The following is a 24,876-nucleotide window of genomic DNA, read 5'->3' on the forward strand; positions in this document are numbered from 1 at the left end:
TGTCTGCAGCCTCTCTGAATGTGTAATACCTTAAGGAAAATGGATTTTATTATGTTTTTGCTCTACCTTCAGCTCGAGTTCATCTTTTCCCTCAGAACTCCTATAATCTCGGTATTTATATTTTTATTACTGAATGTACCACAGTCACCTTGTATCTTTTGAATGCCTTTCTCCTTGACTAAATGATAGCCTTCCTAAGGGCCGGGAGCATCTCATCTCTTCTCTCCTTTTGATTCCCATGGAATTTTGTGAAATTTAGTCATTCAGCAAGTGTTTTATCATGGAGCTGAATGTTTTGCCAAACAATCAGACATATTGCTCTGACTAGATAGATTGCCAAGAACAGAGTAACTCTGGCTGTGAAATCAAGGTAGATATTGATAAGCAGAGAGATCTAGGAGGGTGAGGTTGGAGAGAGGAGCCAGCGTTGACATAAATGCCAGAGCCTGGAGCGATGTTTTCCTTTTGGGCACAAGGTGGCAGAATATGCCCATTTGAATCATTGCATAAAAGGCAGCTTTGTGAGGCTGAAATTTTCTGCCCTATTTTGGAAATCTATGTTTGTTTAAAAAAAAAAAAAAAGAGAGAAGCAGTGCAGCTTGTTGGCTGAAACCTGTATTTGGATATAGCGCAAACCACAGTCTGACTGCAGGCTGTGGTCCTGGATCTCTGGTCCTTTAGTTTTGGGCTAAGCCCTCTACGTCAGGATCCCATAGCACTGCATCGAGGATGTTGAAACATTCTGAGTTTCCCTTAAATGGATGAAGAAAATCTGAACATTGTCAGTGTTTGAAATGAATATGCATATATACTGAAGCTTGGTGAGAGAAAGCAAAATTCATCCAGAGAATTGAAACATACAATTTCTTCACTAGATAGCAGACTGACGAACTTTGGAAACTCCTGCCTCTAATAACCCACCCAAAGAAAACCTTTGTTTTCTCTATCAGTTCATTTTTTTTCTTTACGATGCCAACTGTTTTTCATGTGATCAGACCATTTGCATGTAAAAGTCTGATATAATTTGGGATATAATTAAAAAGTTGATTTTGGGGCACCTGGGTGGCTCAATAGGTTAAGTGTATGATTTTGGCTCAGGTCATGATCTCACCGTTTGTGGGTTTGAGCCCCATGTCAGGCTCTGTGCTGACAGCTCAGAGCCTGGAGCCTGCTTCAAATTCTGTGTGTGTCTCTCTCTCCCTCTCCCCCCCCCCCCTGCCCTGCCCCCTCTCAAAAATAAATAAACATTTAAAAAGTATATTTCAATTCATTTATCTGCAAGTTAAATTCTGATATAGTTTTCTTCATTCATTAATTGCTTCCAGTTTGTGTGTGTGTGTGTGTGTGTGTGTGTGTGCGCGCGCATACACCAAAATTGTCTTTTATGTAAAAAAAAAAAAGCAAAGTGCTAGATATAGTTTATTGTGGAATTCTGATGTGACTAATTTATTAGATGGTACATTAACTCTTTCCATTGATATTGATTTATGTTATGCTTAGAATTCTGATGGAGAATAAATGACAGAAAATATATAATCATTGTTTTCAGGTTCTACTTTCAGGTTCTCTTTCTTGCTGTGTGTGTGTGTGTGTGTGTGTGTGTGTGTTGTGTGTGTGCATGCATGTGTATATATATGGGTGTGTATATATCCACACACACATATTTGTATATGTGCATGAATATATACACATACTCTCTCCATTTGTGTCTATATATGCATACACTCATATATTATATGTATCTATTGTTGTGATATATGGCAGTACAGTGAATATTTAAGAATAAAGAGTCTAGAGCCTGGCTGTCAGTATACAAATCCTAGTTTACTAGTTGGAACACCTACTAACAGTTTTATGCCCCCAGTTTCCTCATCTGTAAAATGGGGATAGTAATGGTACCCATTACAATAGAATGATTGTGCAGATTAAAAGATTTAACAGAGCATGGCACATGCTATTATTATTTGTATGTGGAGAATCTGATTTATTCCATAGCTTATATTGCAACTTTTATTTAGTAAGAAACTGCCTTCTATCAACCTAATATGCAGTTTAGATTTTTTGAAGGCACCATAATGATGTATTGACATTGATGTTTTTCATTTGTGTTATATAGAGAATGTATAGTCATGGTTTCTGCTGTGGGGGAACTTACATCTTCAAGAGACAAGAGAAGTAATAGGCACCTTTTTCTTTCTTCTACCTCTTCTCACTGAGAAGAATGTCAGAATGCAGAGGTATATCAACTATGAATTCTGTCACAGACTCTGAGTCTGGAGTTCTCTTTTGTCCAGCAAGAGAACAGATGCAGAATTGAATATAAAATCTGTCCAGAGAATTGAAACATACAATTTCTCCACTAGATAGCAGACTAGGACTGATGAACTTTGGAATGTCTGAGAGAAGACAAGAGCCCCAAACACGAGTTTCATCTCCATATTTATTGAGCTCACAAGATATTGCCCATGTGGTGAACGTGGAAAAAAAAAAAGATTTTACACGTGTGGACGTGAGAAAACAATCAGACAGTAATCATTAACTTGTGTGTGTAAGAAGGAAAGGGTCTGGGAGGCTAGTGGAGTTTGTGATCAAAGTACAATAGTATATTGGCATCAGATGGACAGTAATTTCCTGCAGGTGATATAACAAGTTACTCGTGATCTCCTTACAATCTCTCGCTAGCTAACCTTGGTTGCTTTTGCCCCGTGGTGACGGCTTTCCGCCCTAAGCTTTTCTCTAACCCATTTATGTAAGTAGAACCTATTTCCCCACAGAATTCAATTCAGCTATCAATAACCAAAGAAGAAGGAGGAGAAGAGGAAGAAGAGTTGCTAAAGAAGAGAATTGTTTTATTCACAGAACAAGCACTCTGGAGGTAGGAAGCTGATGGAGCTGGTATCTCTGTGATTATTTTGTCCTTTTGTGTTAGAAAACCTACACTTCTCCGGTGTGTCTGTTTTACTGTCACACTTCTACCACACTCACGATTCTTTTCGCATGAAATATGTGGGTTTTCCCCCCACAATAAGCACTTCTGTGACACCAGCTATGTGTCCTACAATTTATCTCAATTCTGACACTATCTACCCAGAGATCCATCAGATCCCACAGGTTAAGGCCTTGGTTCCATAACACTCTCCCCCTCCCCAATTCAGATGCCAATTTTCAAGTCCATGTTGTTACCCATGCTTCTCACCTCTTGATTATAAATCAGAGTTTTTCCTACAAACCCCTCACTGGGTTTGGTTAATTTGCTAGTTCAGCTCACAGCATTCAAGAAAACAGTTTACTTGCTGCTGACCAGTTTATTATAAAAGAACATGATAAAGGACATCGATGAACATCCAGATAGAGGAGAGGTGAAGAATTAAGTTTGTGGGGACGGACACAGACCTTCCATGTCTTCTCCAGGTAGGCTATCTCCTGTCACCTCCATGTGTTCACCAACCTGAGAGCTCTGTGAACACCATACTTTTGAGGTGTTTATAGATAGAGGCTTCATCATCATAACTATTAACTCCATTTCCTGCCCCTTTTCCTTCTCTGGAGAATGAGTGGGGGGTAGTGGGGGGAGGACTGAAAATTTCAAGCTTTTAGTCTAGTCTTTCTGGTGACCAGCCCCTATTCAGGAGTCCACCGAGAATCACCTCATTAAAACAAAAGGCTGAGGAAATTGCAAGGTATTTAGAACTCTGTGTCAGGAACCAGGGTCAAAGACCAAATATTAGAACAAAACTATCTCCTAGTGCTTTTAGGAAATTTCAAGGGTTTTAGGAATTCCATGCCAGGAACTGGGGGCAGAGACCAATATGTATATTTTCTGCTATCTCATGCCTTTTCTTCATGGTCACAAAATGGCCTTTGCGTCTCCAAACATCATGTTAATGTCAAGCAAAGGAGACTAGGGTAAGAAAGGAGGAAGCACGGTACTAGCTGTATAAGCTTTTCTTATCAGGAAGAGCAAAAGCCTTCCAGAATTCCACATCCCTCCCTTACCAGGTGGCTTGGGTCTAATTTCCAGAACAATGTCATAAGGCCATTACCTGGGAAAGCATCTGTATGAAAGATTGGGAAAGCAAAATAGGCTGGAAATGATTTATGCATCTGCCAAAGTAAGTTTTTGTCTAGGCTTTGCATTTGTCCTCTCCTCAGATTGTCCCTGTTCCTCTCTGCACCCCATCCCCTTCTTTGTCTGGAAGGAGGTAGAACTAATAAAAGTGATAACGTGGAAATTTGTTTCAGGAGCTAAAATTTGCCTTATAAGAAGTTATAAATGTACAACAGAGGAAGGGAGTGTAGAGAGACGTGAAGCAGGGTATCTTCTCTGGAGCAGAGGGGGGGTCAGAGGAAGAAGGAAATGCTGGCATAAGCACAGTGGGATTCGGGAAAATGGTTGAGATTTACTCAAGGGATTAACTTCATAACACTGCCTTTGCCAGAAACAGAACTAATCTTGTTGCCTCTGAAATGAAGCACCACAGACAGCAGACTTTCTTATAGATTATTTAATTACAGATTATCATAGGAGAGAGATTGTTGATTTTCATATTTATAGAGCAAACAACAAAGGAAGGCTTTTGTGACATTCACAAACCATTTTTAAATGACTCCTATTCCACAAATCCTTCATTTTTTTCTTTAAAAAAAGCGTCATAACTTTGAATTTCTTACTGTGACCATTATGATAACAATAAATCTCGTGAGGAGGCCAGGTTTCTTGGCTTACTCAATTGTCCGCTCTGCCCTTCCTCATCTGGTCTGCTCTCAGGTGACTCTCCTTTTTCGTCCCATCATAGACGACTAGGTATTTGAACTTTCATCCTGCTGGAAACTTCTAGTGGGCTAGTCACCATCACTCTCACTGGAACTGCCACTGTCAGATGAGTCACTACTGTCATGCTTTCTAGGAGGGCTAAACCTTCTACTGGAATGGGGTTTTCTGTAACCCCAGGAGCCTTTTCTTTGTGGCACACCCTTATTCCGTGTAGAATTTTGTCTGTGGGGAACATAATGATTTCTTCTGCTGTGTGTTATTATAGTCCCCTCATTATTGAGGCCATTATGGGAACCTATTTCATTTTTAATTTCATTATCTAGATCTCGAGAAGGAACAAGCCGGCCCTGACTTTTGCCCTTACTGGGAAATCTTTGTTTTTCATTTGAGATTGCTTGATTCCTATTAGAATGCTCTGTGCCTTTTCTACTAGTACCTTTGCCATTTTTTGGAATTTCATTATAATTAGTACTTTCAGCTATATCACTACTGCCTTCTTTTTTTTTCTCTTTTGAGGGTGGATGAGGGTAATGAAACTCTACTTTTCCTTGGTGAGCATTTTGGCTGCTGGCATCTACTCTGTTTCCTTCTTTTCCAGGGAGTTCCTTAAAGTTGGTGCTACCTATGATGTCATTGCTGCCCTCCACTACTAGGCTTACATCAGCTGTGTCCGCTTCTTTCCTTGTTTCATCCCTGGTTCCAATCGTATTTCTGCCATTTTCTTCTTTTTCTGGGATCTCATTGTAACCTGGTCCTCTTGCATCGGCTTCACTCGGGCCAGAAAACTCTGTTTGAATATCTGCACCTTTTAGGTCAGGACCAATAGGTTCCTCTTTACCAGAAATGTCCTTAAAAGGTTGACCATCTCCACTGAAAGGAGAGATATCATTGTCCCCCCTCCCTTGAAGATCTGGGTAACCACTGCCTTCAAAATCACTGGGGATTTTTTTGAGTTTTGGGAGCTGTTTTGAATAGTCAGTGTTGTATTGAGTAAGGCGTGTGCTTTTGCTTTTAACTGGAATGTTCTGAGCTTGGGGATCTCTTTGATAATTCTTCCTATCTTTTGAGGGGACTTTAACATAGTTCACACTTGCTGGGATTTTGCTTAGAACATTTCTGTGTTGGTTCTCTTTGTTTTCTTCTGCCAAGAGTTCAGTCACAGTCCCTGGCTCCATTATATGTTGCATATTATTTCTAATAAGAGCTGTACCATATTCTTCTTGGTCACGTAGTTTGCTGATAGCATTGTCTCCATCATCAACCCCATTATTCCCAGTGGATTCAGGATAAATGTATCTCTTTTGGTCACTGTGGGCATTTTCTTTGTTATTAATAGTATCATCTTCATTTGTTGCCTGTCTGTTTTCAAAAGGAGTTTGGGTTTTGCTACTTTGATTATTTTCATTGGCTCTAACAATGGACAAGCTTTTCTCTCTTTCCTGGACAATGTTTTCTTTAGGTGCTGGTTCTTGATTTCTTCTTTTACCAGAATTGTGATGAGCAATACTGTCTTTCTTCTTTTCTTCCTGCTAAAGTGTAATTTTCAACATAAAGTATTATTTTATGTTAAATTTTAAAAATTTAGTAATTCTTAGGCAATTTAAAAAGAATTACCCACCAGATACTTAAAAGAAAGACTATTAACTCAATAGAGGTTTGTTGGTAGAGATAATTCTGGAATGGCCAAAGTAAGTTTCATGGACAAAGAATGAGCAGGGCTGGAAGGATGGGTAGGATCCAGATATATGGTAGGAAAGCAGGGAGAATATTTTAAGAATAAGTGGCACATTTAAATGTTTGGAAATAGGAAACATCTGAAAGATAATACGAATAAAACTGTGGTTTGAATATAGAAATTCTAAAGAAACGAATAAGAAATAAATTTGGAAATGTAGATTAGGTCCTGATTTTGAAGGAGGACCTGAATTTAAGGAGCATATGCTTCAAGAGTGGTCCTCCTCAAACATAGAGACATAATTGATAAAATAAAAGAAATTGAAACCATAGTTAAAATTTCAATGACAACATTGTTTGTTGTTGAGACAAAGACAGATATTTAGACTAAAAGTGAAAAGTTCACTATTAAAATTTTTATGAGTACTGCACCAAATGTTAAGATGTTTAAATGCAAATTGGTTATAGCAATATTTTTAGCCAAAAAAAGTCCTCATCTTGTGACTAGTAAGTCATTGCAAGTGAAATGTAGTTCATATTTTAAAAAATAATTATTCTTTCTCTCTGCTCTTGCCCTGGTCTTCAGAGGTATTTATCTGCCTAAAGGAAGATTTTCTTTTCATTTCTTTTTTTTTTTCTTCTTGTTTTCAGAAAATAGACAAATAGATGAATCTAGGTGATACTAAGTTTTTGACATTCAAAGAATTTTCAGTGTTCCAAACCCAGTCATTGTCAGAAAAAAGGATTCATTAATTTTCTTTTCTTCCCTGCTTGTCATGCAATAAGCCAAATTGGATAGTCTAGATCAATAGTTCTCAAATTTAGCATTTATCAGAACCATTTGGAAGGCTTACTAAAACAAATATTGTTGAAACCAATGGCCAGAGTTTCCTGGAGTGGGGCTCTAGAATTTGCATTTAATGACATTGCCCAGCTGATGTTGATAGCTGCTGGTCTGTAGACCACATTTGAGAACTACAGTTCTAGATCATAGAGTTTAAGTAATGGAGATCTGGACAAGGAATGTCCCTGAATGATAACGGAATGAAAGGATAAAGTGGAGAAGAAAAATAAAGTGTTTATCCATATATCTCAATTTATCCTTCTTTTGGGGAAGTCTGCAAAGATGCTGCTTCATAGGCTGTATTTAACCAACCTGCGGTGCAGCCCAGTTGCAATAAGCTTGGCAGAACAATGTGGTCAAAAAGAGGGGCTGAGATCAACTTTGCCCATGCCACTCAACAGTTTCCCTTTGGCACAGGCTAGATATGGAAGCATCTGCAAGTCTGTTCAGGAGCTTTCCAGAAGGTGTCCCTGTGGAGGGAATGAGGTGACTCTAAAAGGAGCAATGTAGATGGAGCATACACATTATGGACAAAAGTGAGACATACTCAGACATAGAGGGGTCTAAGCTAAGAGAGGCTGAAACACTACTGGGCCCCAAATAAGACTGTACTATACTGATCCTAAGCGATGGTAGCCAGAGACTTCATCTTAGGATACAAGCAGGGTAGGAAGCACACAAGTGGTCAAGCAGCATTGCCCACGCATGTCTGAGGATTCCACGTCTTTCCCTCCACTATGGTGTTACCCATGTGTGTTCATATGGTATATGGTATGTAGGGGGTATGTATGTAAGCCATATCCTACTGTCTCATATGCCTGTGTGCCACCTTAGAAAAGGAGGGAGAGTGAGGATCTGAATGTTTTTATCCAAAAGAAACTAAAATACTTACTTAAAGAACTATTACAGTGATTTAATAACCTTAAGTTTAAAAAAAAAATTTTTTTTTCAACGTTTATTTATTTTGGGGACAGAGAGAGACAGAGCATGAACGGGCGAGGGGCAGAGAGAGAGGGAGACACAGAATCGGAAACAGGCTCCAGGCTCTGAGCCATCAGCCCAGAGCCCGACGCGGGGCTCGAACTCACGGACCGCGAGATCGTGACCTGGCTGAAGTCGGACGCTTAACCGACTGCGCCACCCAGGCGCCCCTTAATAACCTTAAGTTTAAGCAGGTTGAATTGAAATTAATTTCTGCATGCTCCCTCCCCCCTTCCATTAACTCATGGGTAGGAGCTCTTGAGCAACAGAGCAATGATAGATGAAACAAATAACATACTTTCTCTTCACCTCAAAATCGTAGCGTAAGATAAAATTGACAACACCATGACATAGGCCTTTGAACTGGTAAGTAATACAAAATGAAGAATAAGAGATATTTATTGAGGGGCTGGAACATGTAAGAAATTGGGCTGAGTGCCACATGTTCTAAGCAATACCTGATGACTTATGGAATGGCAGAGACAATAGTCCTGTAGGGGCATAGAGGGTGGGGGTTGGAGGAGTGGGGGAGGGACCTCATTTCCAACTGGGGCTTTCACAGACTTACAAAGTGCTGGAGATCTGTAGAGCCTGAGCCTCTAGGGCAAAGAATTTGGATTTATTTTGCAGAGAATGAAGAGCTAGTGAAGACTTATGAGCAAGGGACTAACAATAAAAATCAGCGTTTAGGAGGAACAGCAGTAAGAAAGAACAGTTAGGAGGATGCTGCAATGCCCACACCTGAGATACAATCACTTGGATTAGGGTAATGCCAGATGAAAACATTACAAAGAAAAAACCTTCTGTTGGTGCCCAAATAGAGGAAAGGTTAATAATGATAATGGGCTGCAGTATTGATCTGTAAAAATGAAGACAAGAGAAAAAGATACTGGCTTTACTTTTAGACATATTGGTGTTGTGAGAATGTAGAACCTGAGCTTGAAAAAGCAATATTCAGTTGGAGATAGGCATCACAGCCGTTCAGGGTCACCTAGTATCAGTCCTTCCTGGCTTCATGACCTATGGTCAGCTGTTCCCTCCTTGAACACTTTTTGGGCTAACTGCTTGTTATGTTTTGTGTGAGATCTTTTAATTTATATTCTAATTTTCATTATATTCTATTTTTTCAAGTTTTTTTTTAACCTGCAGCTAGTAACTAGTATTTCTTTTTTTCCTAAAACAATAATGATTAATTTATTTCCTCTTTCATGTGCAAACTTTCTAATGTTTTGAAAAGTAAAGATTTCCTCCAAACTCACTGCTTTCTCTTCTCCAAGTTGACACTTGCAATTGTCAATTATTAGGTCACTATGTTCAGTCCTGTCATCTTACCGTGGATCTCCTTTAGCCTGTGGGGTCCCAAACAACCCCAGACTCTGATATAGCCTGAGCAGCCCAGAGCACACACCATCTAGTAGCTTCCTTGCCCTGGCAGCAGCCCTGTTTTTACTAATGCAGCTTAATTTTGTCTCTCCCACCCCCTTTTTTTGGCCACCACTTCAGTCTGTTGGCTCTTGTTGAGCATGTGGACATTTTCTTGGATGTATTAACTAAATATGTGAAAATACATGAGAACTCCCAGATGGAGGAAAACAGTGTAGTCAGCTGGAAGCTTGCCCTCACAGAGCAAATGTGTAGGGAAGATAAAGGACATCGAAAGCCCACATTCAGGGAAGCCAGGGTAATGGGGAATCACATTTAGTGAAACAGGAGGCAAGAGGTGCCAAATGGTCTTTCTTGATCCCTCAGCCAAGCACTCATTGAGAGTAGGTACACTATGCAAAGAGCACGGGTATTTAAGATTTTTCTATGAGGAAAAAACACAATAGAAACAAACTTTATAGTGGATTATTTCTGGATAGAAAGTACTTTAAACATTTGACTTATTTTAAATCATTGAGTCTTAGTTTTACATGGACATTTATATTTTCCTTTGCAATCAAGTTCATTTGCTCATTGTGAATATAGCTATTTGAGTTAAACATGTGCATTAGCAAATCAACAAATTATAATAATCTCTTCTTATTTTTTTTCTCTCCCTACTGTGCATGGGAAGTTTTGTTTTTGGTGCTATCAAGCTTTAAAAACAGTAGCAGGTATAATAATTGTGTGCATTTCACAAAAGACTGAATAGAGTTCTTTTATAAATGAAAACATGAAACAACTTTTAAACTGTGGAATGTGATGGTCAGTCATTTTTACATTTGTTATGTTAAATGACTTCTGGTTGCATCACTGACCACATGATGGTTCTTGTATCAGTGGGCTGGAGATTTTCTATGCTCTGCTTTTCTCTCTCCATTCCCTGGTTCATAGTATTCTTTTTGTGGAGTTTTGTGGAGAGTGTCCTCTATCACCTACTTGTTTGCTCAAATTCTACTCATCCTCCAAGGCCCAGCTCCATTATGTCCATTACGTAGCTTTCCTTAAACACCAGGCTAGGAACTGATCTTTTTCTACTCCAAGTCCCTAGAAGCATGGTTTTGGGGGTACTATTCCCACAGCACTTTGCATATTCTGTCTTGAGTTATAATGACTTTTATGAGCGCCTTTTTTTTTCTTGTCTAACTCTAAGTTCCTGGAGAGAAAGCGTTAACTTTTCTCAATTATTTTATCTCACATAGTGTCTTGCACAACAGGAAGAGCTCAACATATATTGATTACCACAAATAAGTTTCAATTTACTCCATATAACAAATGTAACAGGCAGTTAGTCTTAGAGATGCCATCTAAAGAATAACGAGCAGAACAAAATAACATTCTGAATAGAAACTACTACTTTCATGAGAAACGAAACCAGATTTGGAAACAGTAAATAGTCCTTTTGCTGATGGCATTTTAAGCTGTTTCCAGCTCTTTGGCCAATGAATCTGCAAGAAGGGACTGAATGAAAAGAATTATTGTCCCATGCCAGGGACAAGGCCCTTATTCTTTCTTTTCCAAGCATCCTGACCCAGATGGAGTTGTCAGTGGAATGAATTTAAGGGGAACTAAAGCATGTCACTCTTTAGTCTAAAATGATTTCTCCAATAGCCATCTAACCTCACCATTGGAGCATATGATAGAATATGCTCAGAAACTTTCCTTATAAAAGACCAGGTGTTACTCAGAAGCAATAAGAAAAAGGCATAGGCATTGGGGGTCCACAGTACCACATCTGCAGGGGTAGGTCCCAAAGCAGGGCAGGATTTGGGCCAGGGCAGGAGTGAACCATCTGTGTCAGGAAAGCTCTGGAACACAGAGTTCTATAGCAGAGATGCTTAAGGAGCCAGGGACTGTGGGAAAAGGACGAAGGCACCAGCCACAGACAGAAACCCAGAGTAATCAAAAGTAAACTTGTCTCCTCTATGGTTTTCCCCTAGGGTTTGTCCAGAGTTTGGCGCATGATAAGGAACTTCACTCAGAGATTGAGCTTACCTTTATGTCAGTGTGATTTTTCCTCCCAGAAGATGTGTAAACATACTTAAACATGTAATACCCATGTTTCTCATGGTGGCCTTTATACGTTATCTACAAAGACATAACATTATATTAAGATGTGTTTATATCATATTAAGTTTTCTGGTTCTCTTTTTGGTTGTACAAGACATTCTTTAACTTAGGTGAAGTCAAATTCTGCCTCTGACAAATGGTAGTGCTTCTTATAACCATAGGAGAGCATGTATCAGCCAGCTTCTAAGGATAAAACTTGTCCCTTTCTTTTCTACATGCCTGTAAATCTGTTTTCCCTAAGGATGACTATCAACTGCTCTCTCTCTCTCTCTCTCGCAGGGTGTATTAATTTTATTACCAAATTTCAATGGAAATGGAGTCTTTGGAAATATTTTCAGGTGGAGGGCCTTGTAAGGATTAGGAGAAATGCAGGTTTTACAGTATTCATGTCTGATATCTAACTGGAAAAACTCACAGCATGAACATTCAGGCTCTCTTATGTTTGCAGCATTTGCCTTTGTAATTTTCAGCTGAGATAAAGGATAGAAGATTGTTAGGTCCTAGAACAGAATTTTCTGAGACTGCTGTGAGAAACCATGGTAGGCTGCAATTTGGTGACATGAAATGCTGAGGGTACTTGTTTAATTTTCTGGATGCATATGGACAACTAACCCCACATAAACATAAGATTTGTTAACTCCCCGCCCTTTGCTTTCTCCCTCATTTGTTGTTTTGTTCTCATGTACGTGTGTGGGGAAAATGGTTTGCTAATAATACACCAGAAGTCTTACTCACTTCTCCCTCTGAAGAAAGAAATCACAGTGAAGAGAAACAAATCCCAATTCAGAATGTTTCTCTCTTCTATCACACATTGTGTGAATTAAGTGCCAAAATTACGTTGTATAATTTTGCATCTGCGTTCTAAGTGCGCAAGAATATTTTGACAGTTAAAATTTTCCTCTCATGACTTTTTTCTTTACAGAGTTGAAATAGGTTTATTTGAGAAGAATAATTCTGTTTACCCTCTGTTCTTCCACACAGTCTTCCTTAGTTTTCTCAGTCTGTGGTTGAAATGTCTGGAAGGGAACAAAAAATAAAACTTCACCAAACATTCTTCTTTCATCCACTTGTGCACACAATAATTGTCTCATTTATTTTTCTCTGACTGGGTTGTACTATTCAGTGTGGAAAATCATTCCAACCAAAGAAGATGCATACATTACAGTCATATTTATGTTAGTCCTTGCAGAAGAGGGAGCCCGTATTCCTCCTCCAGAGGAAGACAAGGCCATCTCCATTATAGAACCATATTCAGGCACAGGAGCATTGCCAGGCTGGGGGAGGGGTGCCACTCCAGATGTGGAAGCATGGATGTCTCTGATATCAACTGAAAAAGAAGTTTTCACTGGCACATGGAGAGTTGTTCAGTATCAGTGAACCGAAATCAGAATCTGATAATGTGGATTGTATGTGTGTATTGATTGTATAAGTTTAGTAATTGCTATATGAACAAAGAACTGATGTTGCTAATGGTCCAGCAAGAGTAAAACCATAGCCCTGTATGTAAGGGTTAGGATCACATCCAGGAATGGGACTTTGTTGTTGCCAGTCACCTGAGCAGAGATTTCTTTCAGGGAAAGGAAAATGCAATGGCCTATGTATCGGGACAAATACTTTCTCTTGATCTGATATGAAAGTGTCCAAAGATCTTGAGAATACCTGGGGTGAGAGGCAGCTATTGAGGTGCAGAAATGCCAGGAACTAGAAAGGAATAGCTACAGGCAGCTTGTTCCAGGCTTTGGGGCTAAAATTTAGGTGTCACAGGAGAGCATTTAGAAGAGGACCTGAGAATTTTGGAGCAAGCCTGCTGTGGAAGAACAGACATAATTCTTTTAGTCCCAGTATTTTTATTTTCTTATTTATTTTTGAAATTCCTAGGTTATCTCAGATTTGAGAAGAGGAACCAATGGGTGGGATTAGTTTGTGTTTAAATGCATGTGCTAAAGTAGAAGCAGGCATCATGGTGGTATCAGTCATAGAGAAACCCTCAAGAGAAAGATGAAATAAAAAGGTCTTATCTACCTAGAAAGCATTCTTCCTGAATAAACTTTAATGTTCTATATTTTTATGCAATAAGATCTAGGCAATTATCCTTTCGGATATTGTACTTCTGCTCTCTCTGGGATGACCTCTACAAACTACATTTCCCAAGCTCCTTTGCCATCTGGGTTCAGTCTGGGTTTGGATGATGGGAGGCCTAGCTTGAGCTTGAAGGGTAGAAGGAGAGCAACCAAGGCTCTCTCTGGGGTTGCATCTCTGGGATGGACATACCTCTTTTGTGGTCCTATATTTGTTGCCCCCCCCCCCCCAGGGCACAAAGAACAGCACCTCCTTCCTTGTTTCTTCAGCCCAAGGGGTGCTAGTAGCTTCAATTTTGGGTTGCCTCACCACCCTTGATTTGCTCTTTCTCTTTGTCCTATTACTTTATAATTATCCTCCAAATAAAATCCCTCTATTGAACACCCACCCTATTGTGGGTTTTATTTTCCTGACAGGACGCTGACTGATAAAATTATCTTAGAAATAAATTCAATACTTTACTAAAAGTGTGCTATTGGCTTGGCTCCAAGGCAGATCTGCCTAACATTCCAGTACATGCTAGAAACAAAACTAGCTTGTCAATAATACCAATATTTACATAGCACTTTACAGTTTGTAAGCTATAAAATTTATATCTACATAGGCAGTAGAAGAAACAAAGTTGCCTACGCTTAAAGTGGTGGTAGTTGTCGAAGTGAAGGAGATATTTTAACTGAATCCTCAGTGTCAAAGTTCCAGGGTTAAAATAATAAATTTTTAAGTCACCTGCTATATGCAAAAAAAATAATAAGAGGAAATGTTCCTGAATTTTACATGAAGTACCTTCAAGGCATATTTTATAATTCAATCCATTATTGACATTTTTTCTTATGTTCTTCTATTAGCCTGTGCATGTAAATTTAGATCATTGTATCATTCTCAAAAGTATCAACATTGTGAAAATAATTCTGAATATGAGGCTACAGAAAAGAGAAACCTAAAAATGAGATGGGTAGATATTAAACAAGAGAAAAAATAACCCAACAGGTTGGGGTATTCGGAATCTTCTTATAGAACACACATACGCATGAATTAAAAACTATACTCGGTAAGATAGAATACTTTAATATAGTTCATGATAATCATGAACTTACAACAAAGTAGTCTACTGCATGTTGATGAATATTAATTGAATTGCATGGCCCAATAACCATCTTTTCTCCCATTTTCAAGTTTTATTTTTGAAGGAAACCAAAATGTCACCCTCAAAATATGCTTCTTTGACATAAAAGTTATTTTGAACTGGGGGTACCTGGGTGGCTCAGTTGGTTAAGCATCTGACCCTTGACTGGCTCAGGTCATGACCTCACGGTTCATGAGTTTGAGCCCCATGTTGGGCTCTGTGCTGATAGTGCAAGATCCTGTCCCCCTCTTCCTCTGCCCCTCCTCTGTGTTCGCTCTCTCTCAAAATAAATAAATAAACAAAAAAATTTATTTTGAACTGAAGGCAATTAAGAAGTAGAAAATGCAGAATAAGTTCCCCTTTTCAGCCTCAAGGCAGGAAACCAATTCTCCTGTTACTGGAGTTAGACTCTTATCAGTTCAGAGATGGCATCAGAAGAATCCACAGGAAATTTTGTTAAACTAACTTAATCCTCCTCATTAAGGAAGATAAGGACTACCTAGCCCTTGTTGGACTACTAACCCAAACCCCTTTGTCTTACCAAATTGTCACAAATTGTTTGTCTAAAAGGTATAAAGGCTTCCTGCTTTGGTCACCTCTTTGGGTCTTCATTCTCTTGTGAAGGCTTCCATGTGCATGTAGAAATTTAATAACATTTGTGTGCTTTTCTCCTGTTAATCTGTTTCTGTCAGTTTAATTTGCTGACTGAGCCACAGACCCAAAGAGGGTTGAAGAAAACTTTTCTCCCCCTACAGTTTAAATCTGGATTGTAATTCCAAAACAGATGTGAGTGACTCAGTATATTCTAATTTCTGATACCACAATCTATTATTAAACAATTGAGGTAGTTGCTCAAATGAGATCTATATATCTGGGAGAAAACATTACATTTAGCCATTCATAATTACAAATTTTGTCTCTATGTCCTTGCTGAGCCTCTTTCATCTGAAAGACGCATCCCTCCCTTCTTCCCCCACATTCACTTTGCAATTCTCCCACGCTTGAATGTGGCCCTGTAATGGAGAAGGCATTGTGTCTCCCTCTGGGAAGGATGCTGGCTCCCTCTCTTGACCAGTGGTAACTGGATTGATATTGACATAACATTTACTGGAAAATGGTCACAGGGTGCCATTCCAGCTGTTCCTGGGAATATGTTGCTCGAAATAGATTTGTCCTCAGCTGGCGGGATTGAGCTGGGTCAGCAAGACCCACTCAACCCCCGTCACGCCTAAGCACATGCCTCTGTGGTGATGATTGAGCTGAGTTGTGTGGATTGGGGCTGGCAGATGTCTATTTTAAGCAGTATAGCCCACCACAGGACTGTGAAAGGATATGTGCTAAGAGGGGCCATGCTTTCCTCAACTTCTGCTGTCCTCACTAGATGGTATGGTTCATGCTCATCACTGGATTACCTAACTGGTCACTCACTTGCTCAAGACCTATATTTAAGTACTTCCAGCAACAGGATGACTACTTATTTCCATACTCTCCAACTGGAATGGTTGCTCTGAAAAGCTAGGATGCTTTTCATACATTATCTAATTAGCACTGTGTCTACACTATAGAAAATATTGGTAGCACTCAGCATTTTCACAAGATAATTTAGTCACATCCTGAGTACCCATCTGGGTGAATCAGAGGGAAGAAAGGATACAAAAGGAAATTGCAGTTCAATTTATGTTAAACCTAGGGGTCCTTTTTCCCATTTTTAGCCTTGCTGATGAAGTGAAACTCATTAGCAGCATTTCACAGTGTTGGGGTGTTGCAAGAATTACAGGAAAGGTCTGGTTTTCTTCCATTACCATGTATATACAAAATTTAGTTGGTCAGCCTTAAAACAATCAGGTCGGGTTTTTTTTTTTTTTTCAGTTTTAAAATATTGAGAAGTTCTTTAGCTATAATTTGGGTCCCTGCGCATTTACTGATTAAAATTAGCTGATTTGAAACACTGTGGCTGGCTATTAATTTTCTCAAAAACAACTCTTTTTGGCATTTCTTAAAAGGCAACATGATGACATTTTGTAATTCAGCACATGTTCATTGAGGTCCTCCTTGGTGTTAGACATTCTGTCAAGTGTTGGATGCTTTCTGTTTGCTTGGTACTTTATTACAACTAAACTAAGTAGGGGTTACTAATTTAAACAACATGCTTTAAAAAAAATAGAGCAAGAGATACTATGATGCATATAACTGAATTGGTAAATGCTTACTGGTGCTGCCCAGGTCACGCTGAAAAGAAGGAGTCCCAAACAAACAATTTGCATCTTCGAGACTCTCTGCAAAAAGACAATAATATTTTACCCTAAAGCAACGTCAATTATGAGCTGCAGTCCTAATAATAAATAAAACACAAAAGTATACACAAACATCCTTCCTCCAATTTTCCATTTTCGTATTAAAAAAAAAAGCATAATTTATATCCAAGTGTAGGTACTTTGAGAGCTTTCACATGTCTAATTATTATAATGTCAAAATGAAAACTGTCCAATGCTATTAAAACAAGTCAGTTGATAGAAATGAAATGTATATGTGTGTGTATATATAAGTAAATATATATATATATTTATTTATATATATTTATATTTATATATTCTATTGTCAGCCCAAACTTTTCCCTTTTGTTTTTAGAGAGAGATCATTTAATTTGATTATTTGTTTAACTCATAATAAGTTAGTGTAACAACTCAGATTCCTCACATGAGGGCCAGCATAGCAGGCTCCACTGTGAGGAATAAACTCTTCTCTGCTACCAGGATGGTTCCCCAATATAGGTCCTTATATTCATCAGCAGTATATCTGAGCAAGTAGCCATCTGTGAGCTCCAGAGTGAAACAATTTACGTAATCCTTATATTAGTAGCTAAAATGCATTAAACTCTAAAACGAGCCACCACTGTCCTAAAATTCTCTATATATTCAATTAATTGAGCCTCAAAACAGCCCTATGAGTTGGATGGCATTACTATTCCTGTTTTAGATTAGGAAATAGACCCAGAAAGTCAAATAAATTTGCCCCTGAATTCCCAGGGGGCAGAACTGGGATTAGTACCCAGGCAATGTAACCATAGAGACAGTGTTCTTAATAAAGAGTCTATGCCGTCTTGAGTAAGTTTTTATTCCTTCATCTTATTACAGAAAAATCTACACGTAGTTGATTTAAAGGCAAACAATAATTTATATTGAGCTCAAAAAATTATGTTTGAACATTACCATTTAGCTAGGGATAAAGGTACATGTTTACACTTTGGCGAATATAGTCAGAGGATCTAGTGGGCCCATTTAAGTCAAGTAGCCATTATTGGGAAAAAAAAAAGTCAGTATAACTGGATTACTAATCTGTTGATTTTTAATGAATATTAAGTATTTTTCTGACTACCACACAGAAATATAGCAACCAATATTAGAAATAAAAAAATTTACACCACTCTTTGAGATTATTTGGGAAAACACTTTTAATGGGAAAAATAATCTAAACACTGTGCAATCTTTAAATATTTCAAGGTAAAAATTTTCATTTGGAGAAATAATGTAACTATTAAATATATTCTAAAATTCTAGGCTATTCTCTTCTAAATTAATACAATTTTCAGAATCTTAATTCTAGCTATAATTTAGCCATCCAAGCATTTTAGAAATCAGCACAAGTCATTTATCAAATGACTTAATGCTGATCAGTAAAATATCTGCACAGATGAGGTTTAAAACTATGCATATGATCACATTATCCTTATTCTGGTTTGTAAGTGAAGGTATAGAGTAAAAGCAGAGTCTTTGAGTTATTGTGGGTCTTGATAATGCTAACACTTAAACCAAAGAGGAAGTTGTACCAAGCCATCAATTTTAGTTGATAATTTCCAGAACTTGGTAACACATTTTATATTTTATAAGCCAAAGCACTAAATATTACACAGTTATGCTGAGTAGGGAATACTTTCAGTATACATTTATTTTCAAAAGCAATGTCCCTACCTGGATGGCATAGATCTTGAAAATGTAAACTGCATTATAAAGCTATTTGCTATCAAGAATATCAAGAGAGCCAAATTACCTGGTATCTTTTACCTTCAGAATACCTGGCTTCTTCCACAGGATTAGCAGTCTCTGGGCAAATTTTGCTGAAATTTAAAGTTTGTTAGAATTCCCAATGGCCAATCAGCATAGACTCACTTAGCACTAACAAACAATTTGTTACCAGTGCCCACAGATAACCATAGGGGGCAAAGTAATTTTAATCTAAAAATGTTTTTGTGGTGAAAAGCTGCTATCAAATGTTCCAGAAAGTAGGATAAACAGAAAATATAAATACCCCAGTTTGGTGTATGATGTTGTCAGATAATTAAAATTGATTTCAGAACTATTGAATAGGACTCTCTGAATAACTAACAAGTGCATAAGTGGAAAACATCTTAGCTATCCTTTTGTGTAAAAAGTTTATAATTTCAATTCTGTCTGAATTAAATTTAGCAACATTCAACAAAAATGTATTGAGTGCCTATTTATGTGACAGACATTGGGGAAACAGCAGTAAGTGAAGGAGCAGAAAAAATCCTGTATTCTTGGAGCTTATAATCTGGTGGGAGGCTGACAATGAACAAGACAAATAAGTAAAATATATAGATAAGTCAGAGAAGAGATGACAAACACTGGGGGTGGGGACATGGGGACACTAGATTGAAATACTAGATAGGGAGTTCCTGGGAAGGTGACTTTTGAGTAAAGACCTATAAACATCTAACATCTAGGGGGAGAAGAAGAACATCTAGGGAGAAAAAAGAGAAGAGGAGAACCCAAGAGACAAGAGCCTGCTGACTTCTTCCAGACACAGAAAAGATGGCAGTTTGGCTGGAAAGACTGAATGAAGTCAATAGTGGGAAATGAGGTCAAAAAGGTAGTTGATGGCAGATGACATAGGGCCTGTAGATCATTGCAAGGCTCTTGACTTTACCCTCAGTGAGAAGGAACCCTTGGAGGTTTGGAGCAGAGCAGTAACTGAAGTAAGGAAAGGCAGAGATGGGCTAGGAAGCTCTTGAGGAAATCCAGGAAAATGATGATTAGGACTTGAATCAGAGTGATGACAGAAAGGATTGGGGGAACTGGTCAAGTTCTGGATATATTTTGAAATTAAAGCCAATAGGACTTGCTGACATACCAGATGTGGATTATGACAGAAAATCAATAACCAAGGATGACTCTGAAGGTTTTTGTTTTGAGCAACTGGAAGAAGGAAGTTGCCTTTTACTGATATAGGGGAAATGGCAGAAGTGGTTTTGGGAGAAACGTTGAGAGTTTGGGTTTGGATATGAATGTCATAGAATGGTCTACTTAAGACATTGACTTTCTCCAAGAAACAAGTAGCACACCCATATTAGAATAAACCTTTCTGGGGAAATTGCCTGCTCACCTCTTTTGCCCCATCTGTCTGCCAAAATAATGATTGCAATAATTCAGGCTAAAAATATTATAGTACCTGGGGGGATAATAATTTACATTAGAACTACATGTGAAGCATCAATGAATGATAATGTAAGAATTATTTAATTCAAACCAAATGATAAGAATTATCTTTGGCTAAACACAATTTTAACAAACTATAAATTATATATAATGAGATTTAAATAAACTCCCAATTTCTCCTAACTTCCCAAGCAGACAAAAACCAAAATAAACAAAACAGCCCTTGGATAGCTTTAGCTGAGAGAATGGTGTCTTTTCTAGTTTAGGCTGAATTCCTATTTTTGTTTTGTCCAAATTCTGCAGATCCTTTTTGAGTGTCTGGAGCTGGTTTTTGAAACACTTGCTAGGACTAGAATTTAGGCTGTTGGACTGAAGCCACTGTTGATTCACTACCATTCAACCATGGATTTTAGAATATTTGGGTATTGTCACTGACAATGGGGAAATTTAACACTAGTAGCTTTGGAGTCCAACAGACCTGAGTTTAAATACTGACTCCACCACTTGTTTGTTATGGTCAGTGGCTTATGCAACTAAATTGAACTCTTTGAGCCTCAAATTCTTTGTCTGAAAATGAGTATAGTAACAAGCTAAACTTTAATTGAATGATTACTATGATCCAAGCATTATTCTGAATATGGTCCGTTAACTCATGTGACGTTTGCAGCAACTCTATGATGTAAGTGCTGTTATTATCATCCTGACTTTAGCAATGAGTCATGGAGCGGTTAAGTGACTTGCTTAGGTTCACATATGTAGCAAGTATAAAAAGCCTGAAAGGGAGGTTTGAAAATCACTGCACTGTACTATTTCATAAGGTCATCATAAACATTAAATTAACAAATGTCTTCAAGATGTTTAGCCAGGTACCTAATTCGATATTAAATGATAAATGATGGCTACCCACTTAACCCATTCTTCCTATCATTAAATAATCATCTGGTACTCAAATGACATTTTCCTGTATCTCCTTTCTGTCTTCTGTTTATTTCCTTACCATGTCTCCTTGTATGAGTTGATGAGAGGAATAAAAGCAATAAAACATTAAAAGAAATATTAAAGTTGAAGCTTAAGAGGATCTGGTGGGCTACTTCTCTAATCATAAGTTATAATGACCAGAATTTCAGCAAAGTGCAAATGATTTGGGTGATATAGAAGGAAGCTAACAAGGAAATAGAAGTAAAGAAAAGGAAATGACAAGCAAAAATGTACAGTCAACCTCAAGACTGATATTAAGCTGTATAAGCAGTAGACAGATGTGAATACCACTAAAATGCTCATTTTAAGGGCACCTGGGTGGCTCAGTCAGTTAGCATCCAACTTTGTTCTGCTCAGGTCATGATCTTGCAACTCATGGGTTTGAGCCCTGCGTGGGGCTCTGTGCTGACAGCTTGGTGCCTGGAGCCTGCGTCAGATTCTGTGTCTCCCTCTTACTCTGCCCCTTCCCTGCTCTATCTCTCAAAAATAAACATTTTTTAAAATGCTTATTTTAATATTCTATTAAAGCAATGAATTATTCAGGATTTCTGTAATAATTAGCAAGTTTGCAGTGTTTACAGGTTTTACATTCTTCTATAATATTAACTTTATACTTTTTTTTAAAGTTTATTTATTTATTTTGAGAGAGAGAGTGTGTGTGAGTTGCGGGTGGGGAGGATTGGCAGAAAGAGAGGGAGACAGAGAATTCCAAGCAGGCACTGTGGTGTCAGTGCAATCCTGACTTGGAGCTCTAACCCATAAATCCTGCGATCATGACCTGAGCGGAAGGGAAAAGTCAGTCGCTTAACCAACTGAGCCACCCAGGTGCCACGTATTAACTTTATACTTTTGAATGATGCAGATAAAAGAGTAAGCACCTGGTACATGCCTCATATATGGTGCAGGCTTAGAGAATGTTTGTTGGCTTTTCACTGATAATATTTTAAGGTTTCAGATATTTCTTAAATGTGCTTTTTTCATTGACAGTTTGGTTTAATTGGTTTGATTTCTCCATCTGACACAGTACTCCCATGTTTATATGTTTAAACCTTAGCCCTCATAATGGTTTATACAACGATGCAGAGTTTTGAACCCACATTTCCCACAGAACTTAGGGACGTCTACCAGAGGACATGTGACAATATGCATCCTAGTATTTGGAAACTGATACTTCTCTCTGTCTCTCTCTTTTTTTAATGTTTATTTTTGAGAGAGAGAGAGACAGAGACAGAGACAGAGCGTGAGCAGAGGAGGGGCAGAGAAAGACGGAGACAGAATCAGAAGCAGGCTCCAGACTCCAAGCTGTTGGCACAGAGCCTGGGAAAGGGGTGGGGGGGAGGAGGCTTGAACTCATGACCTTGAGATCATGACCTGAGATGAAATCAAGAGTCAGATGTTTAACCAACTGAGCCACCCAGGTACTCCTGGAAGCTGATACTTCTCTTAATGAAGGAAGAAATTTTAGTGAAAAAAGAAAAAGTGTAATGCCCAATAGATGAATCATCAAGCAAAAAAATATGTATAACACCATAAATGAAGGACGTCGATGGCAAGGGCTTAGGTATAATCTACAAATAAAGTTAGTTCTGCAATCAGTTATTTCTGCAATAATGCCTTGAATCTACACTGTATATTTTGAATACATTCAAATATTTTGTATTTTGCAACAAGTGTTTTTAATTCTGTTGATTTTTCATGTTTCATTATGCCCCCTTTAAGAAATGCCTCTTTTGTTGTTCGTGATTGTATCTTTTACGGCAAAGTTGCTTTACGGTCAATTAATTATGCGGCGAAATGCTTGCGGCAGAAATGCTTGCGGTAGAGAAGCTGCGGGTGGAACTGCCTAGAACCTGTAAGGTATTTCTCCTTAATTTCCCTGATGGGAAAATGTTTAATTCTATCTAAATGTATGTTTTCAGTGAGAGAAAATTCATTGAATTTTAAAAGAAAAATTGAGAGAAAAAATTTGCTTAGCTTGCGGGGCCTATTGAGGAGTAAACTGACAGTAGCTAAATATATATCCTCCCGAGTTAAAATGAATTCAAAGCCTCAAAAAAAAAAAAAAAAAAAAATCAACTTGGGCCTTAAATTTAGAACCTACAATTGACAAAAGAAGCGGGGGGAAAAGAGCCTATTCTGGTTGTAAGGTTGCAGAGAACAAACTGTGGGGGAAAAAACGAGAATGATCATTTGCTAAAGTTCTGTGAAGTAGAAATGTTAATTCTACCCCCTTGACTTGCCCCTGAGTTAAGCTTGAACTACAAAACTAATGTAAGTTTACCAAATGTTTTTGTGTCATAAACAGTTTTGCCATAACGTTTGTTAGGAACGAATAACCAAAGATAAAGAACAGCATTCTGGTTTTTTTTTTTTTTTTTAAAGAAAAAAAGTTGTCCTCACACCATCTGTATTTAACTGGAAAACAAAACCAAACTTGGAAGCAATAGAGAAGGGCAAGAAATCTTCACTTGGATTTTCTTCTGGTTTTTGGCTGAGGGCTCAAGAATGGACACTTCCACAGATGATGTACGTAGCCTGGCTTTCCTGGGTCACGCTGACCTAGAGTTGCTCCTTAAAGAGATTTTAAGATGAAAGTAGTCCATGGGACGTGTTTCATTTTGTGGTGGCTTCTTCATTTCTTACACGTCAGTTGAATGAGAGCAATCATATAAAATGTTAGCTAACTAGGCACCTACGCTGTCGGTTCCAGCTATGGGACCCTTACCCAGGAGTAAGGTTTTAATTGTTTTGTTTGTTGTTTTGTCCTCCCATGTATTCTGGAATGTTACACCTATCTTCCCTGTATTTGTGCTCTAGGCTCAATTGTCTTTATTTATATATACATAAATATATATATATAATTAATATTATAGGAAATGGTTTTACCTTCTGGGATCTTGGTCCCCATCTTATTTTTAACACTATTCTGCAACACATTTCTCTGTATCATAGGCAGTTAGAAGTCAATATATATTATATATTATATTATATATATTATATAATATATATATATGATCTGTATTATATTCATATATATCATAGAGACAGAGGAATGTACATATAGTAATTCTTTATTTCCTAACTTATGTACACAGCAAATATACATTACACCTCCAGAATCAGTGGGGGAGTCATTACGGTGTTATGATTAGAAAAGAGGGGCTCTTGTTGAGTAATTTCCTTTTTAGCATATAGATAGACCCTTAAAGATTTGTCAAGGCTTTAAGCTTTTCATAGAAGTATTTAATCCCCCTTGATCTTCAGAATAGAGTTCAGAATGGGTGTGCTGGGAGTCTTACCCTGTGTTTAGCAGAAGAAAATGTTTCTGTTTTAAATATGTTCATTCATGTGTATATCAATATTCATCCTAAGTTTAAAAAAAGGTCACTTTTTCTAAAACATCACTTACAACCAACTTTCTCATCTACCCTAAAATTATTTTTATTTTTAGTTTTTATTTTTTTTCTCTCAGTATTTG

At 38.0% G+C, this 24,876-nt stretch overlaps 1 protein-coding gene across 1 annotated transcript; it reads right to left on the bottom strand.

The window, feature by feature from the left end:
- Window positions 1–4,614: 4,614 nt before the first annotated feature.
- Window positions 4,615–17,231, bottom strand: MEPE (matrix extracellular phosphoglycoprotein). The gene is made up of 4 exons (XM_040478749.1): window positions 17,178–17,231; window positions 12,728–12,781; window positions 11,691–11,783; window positions 4,615–6,303 (listed from the first exon to the last, which is right to left on the bottom strand). The coding sequence occupies exons 1-4, from the start codon at window positions 17,229–17,231 to the stop codon at window positions 4,843–4,845; spliced, it is 1,662 nt and encodes a 553-aa protein (XP_040334683.1). The 3' UTR covers window positions 4,615–4,842.
- Between the last annotated feature and the right edge of the window lie 7,645 nt (window positions 17,232–24,876).

Source organism: Herpailurus yagouaroundi, unplaced genomic scaffold (assembly GCF_014898765.1).
Source record: "Herpailurus yagouaroundi ecotype Mexico unplaced genomic scaffold, PumYag 28, whole genome shotgun sequence".
NCBI lineage: Eukaryota > Metazoa > Chordata > Mammalia > Carnivora > Felidae > Herpailurus > Herpailurus yagouaroundi.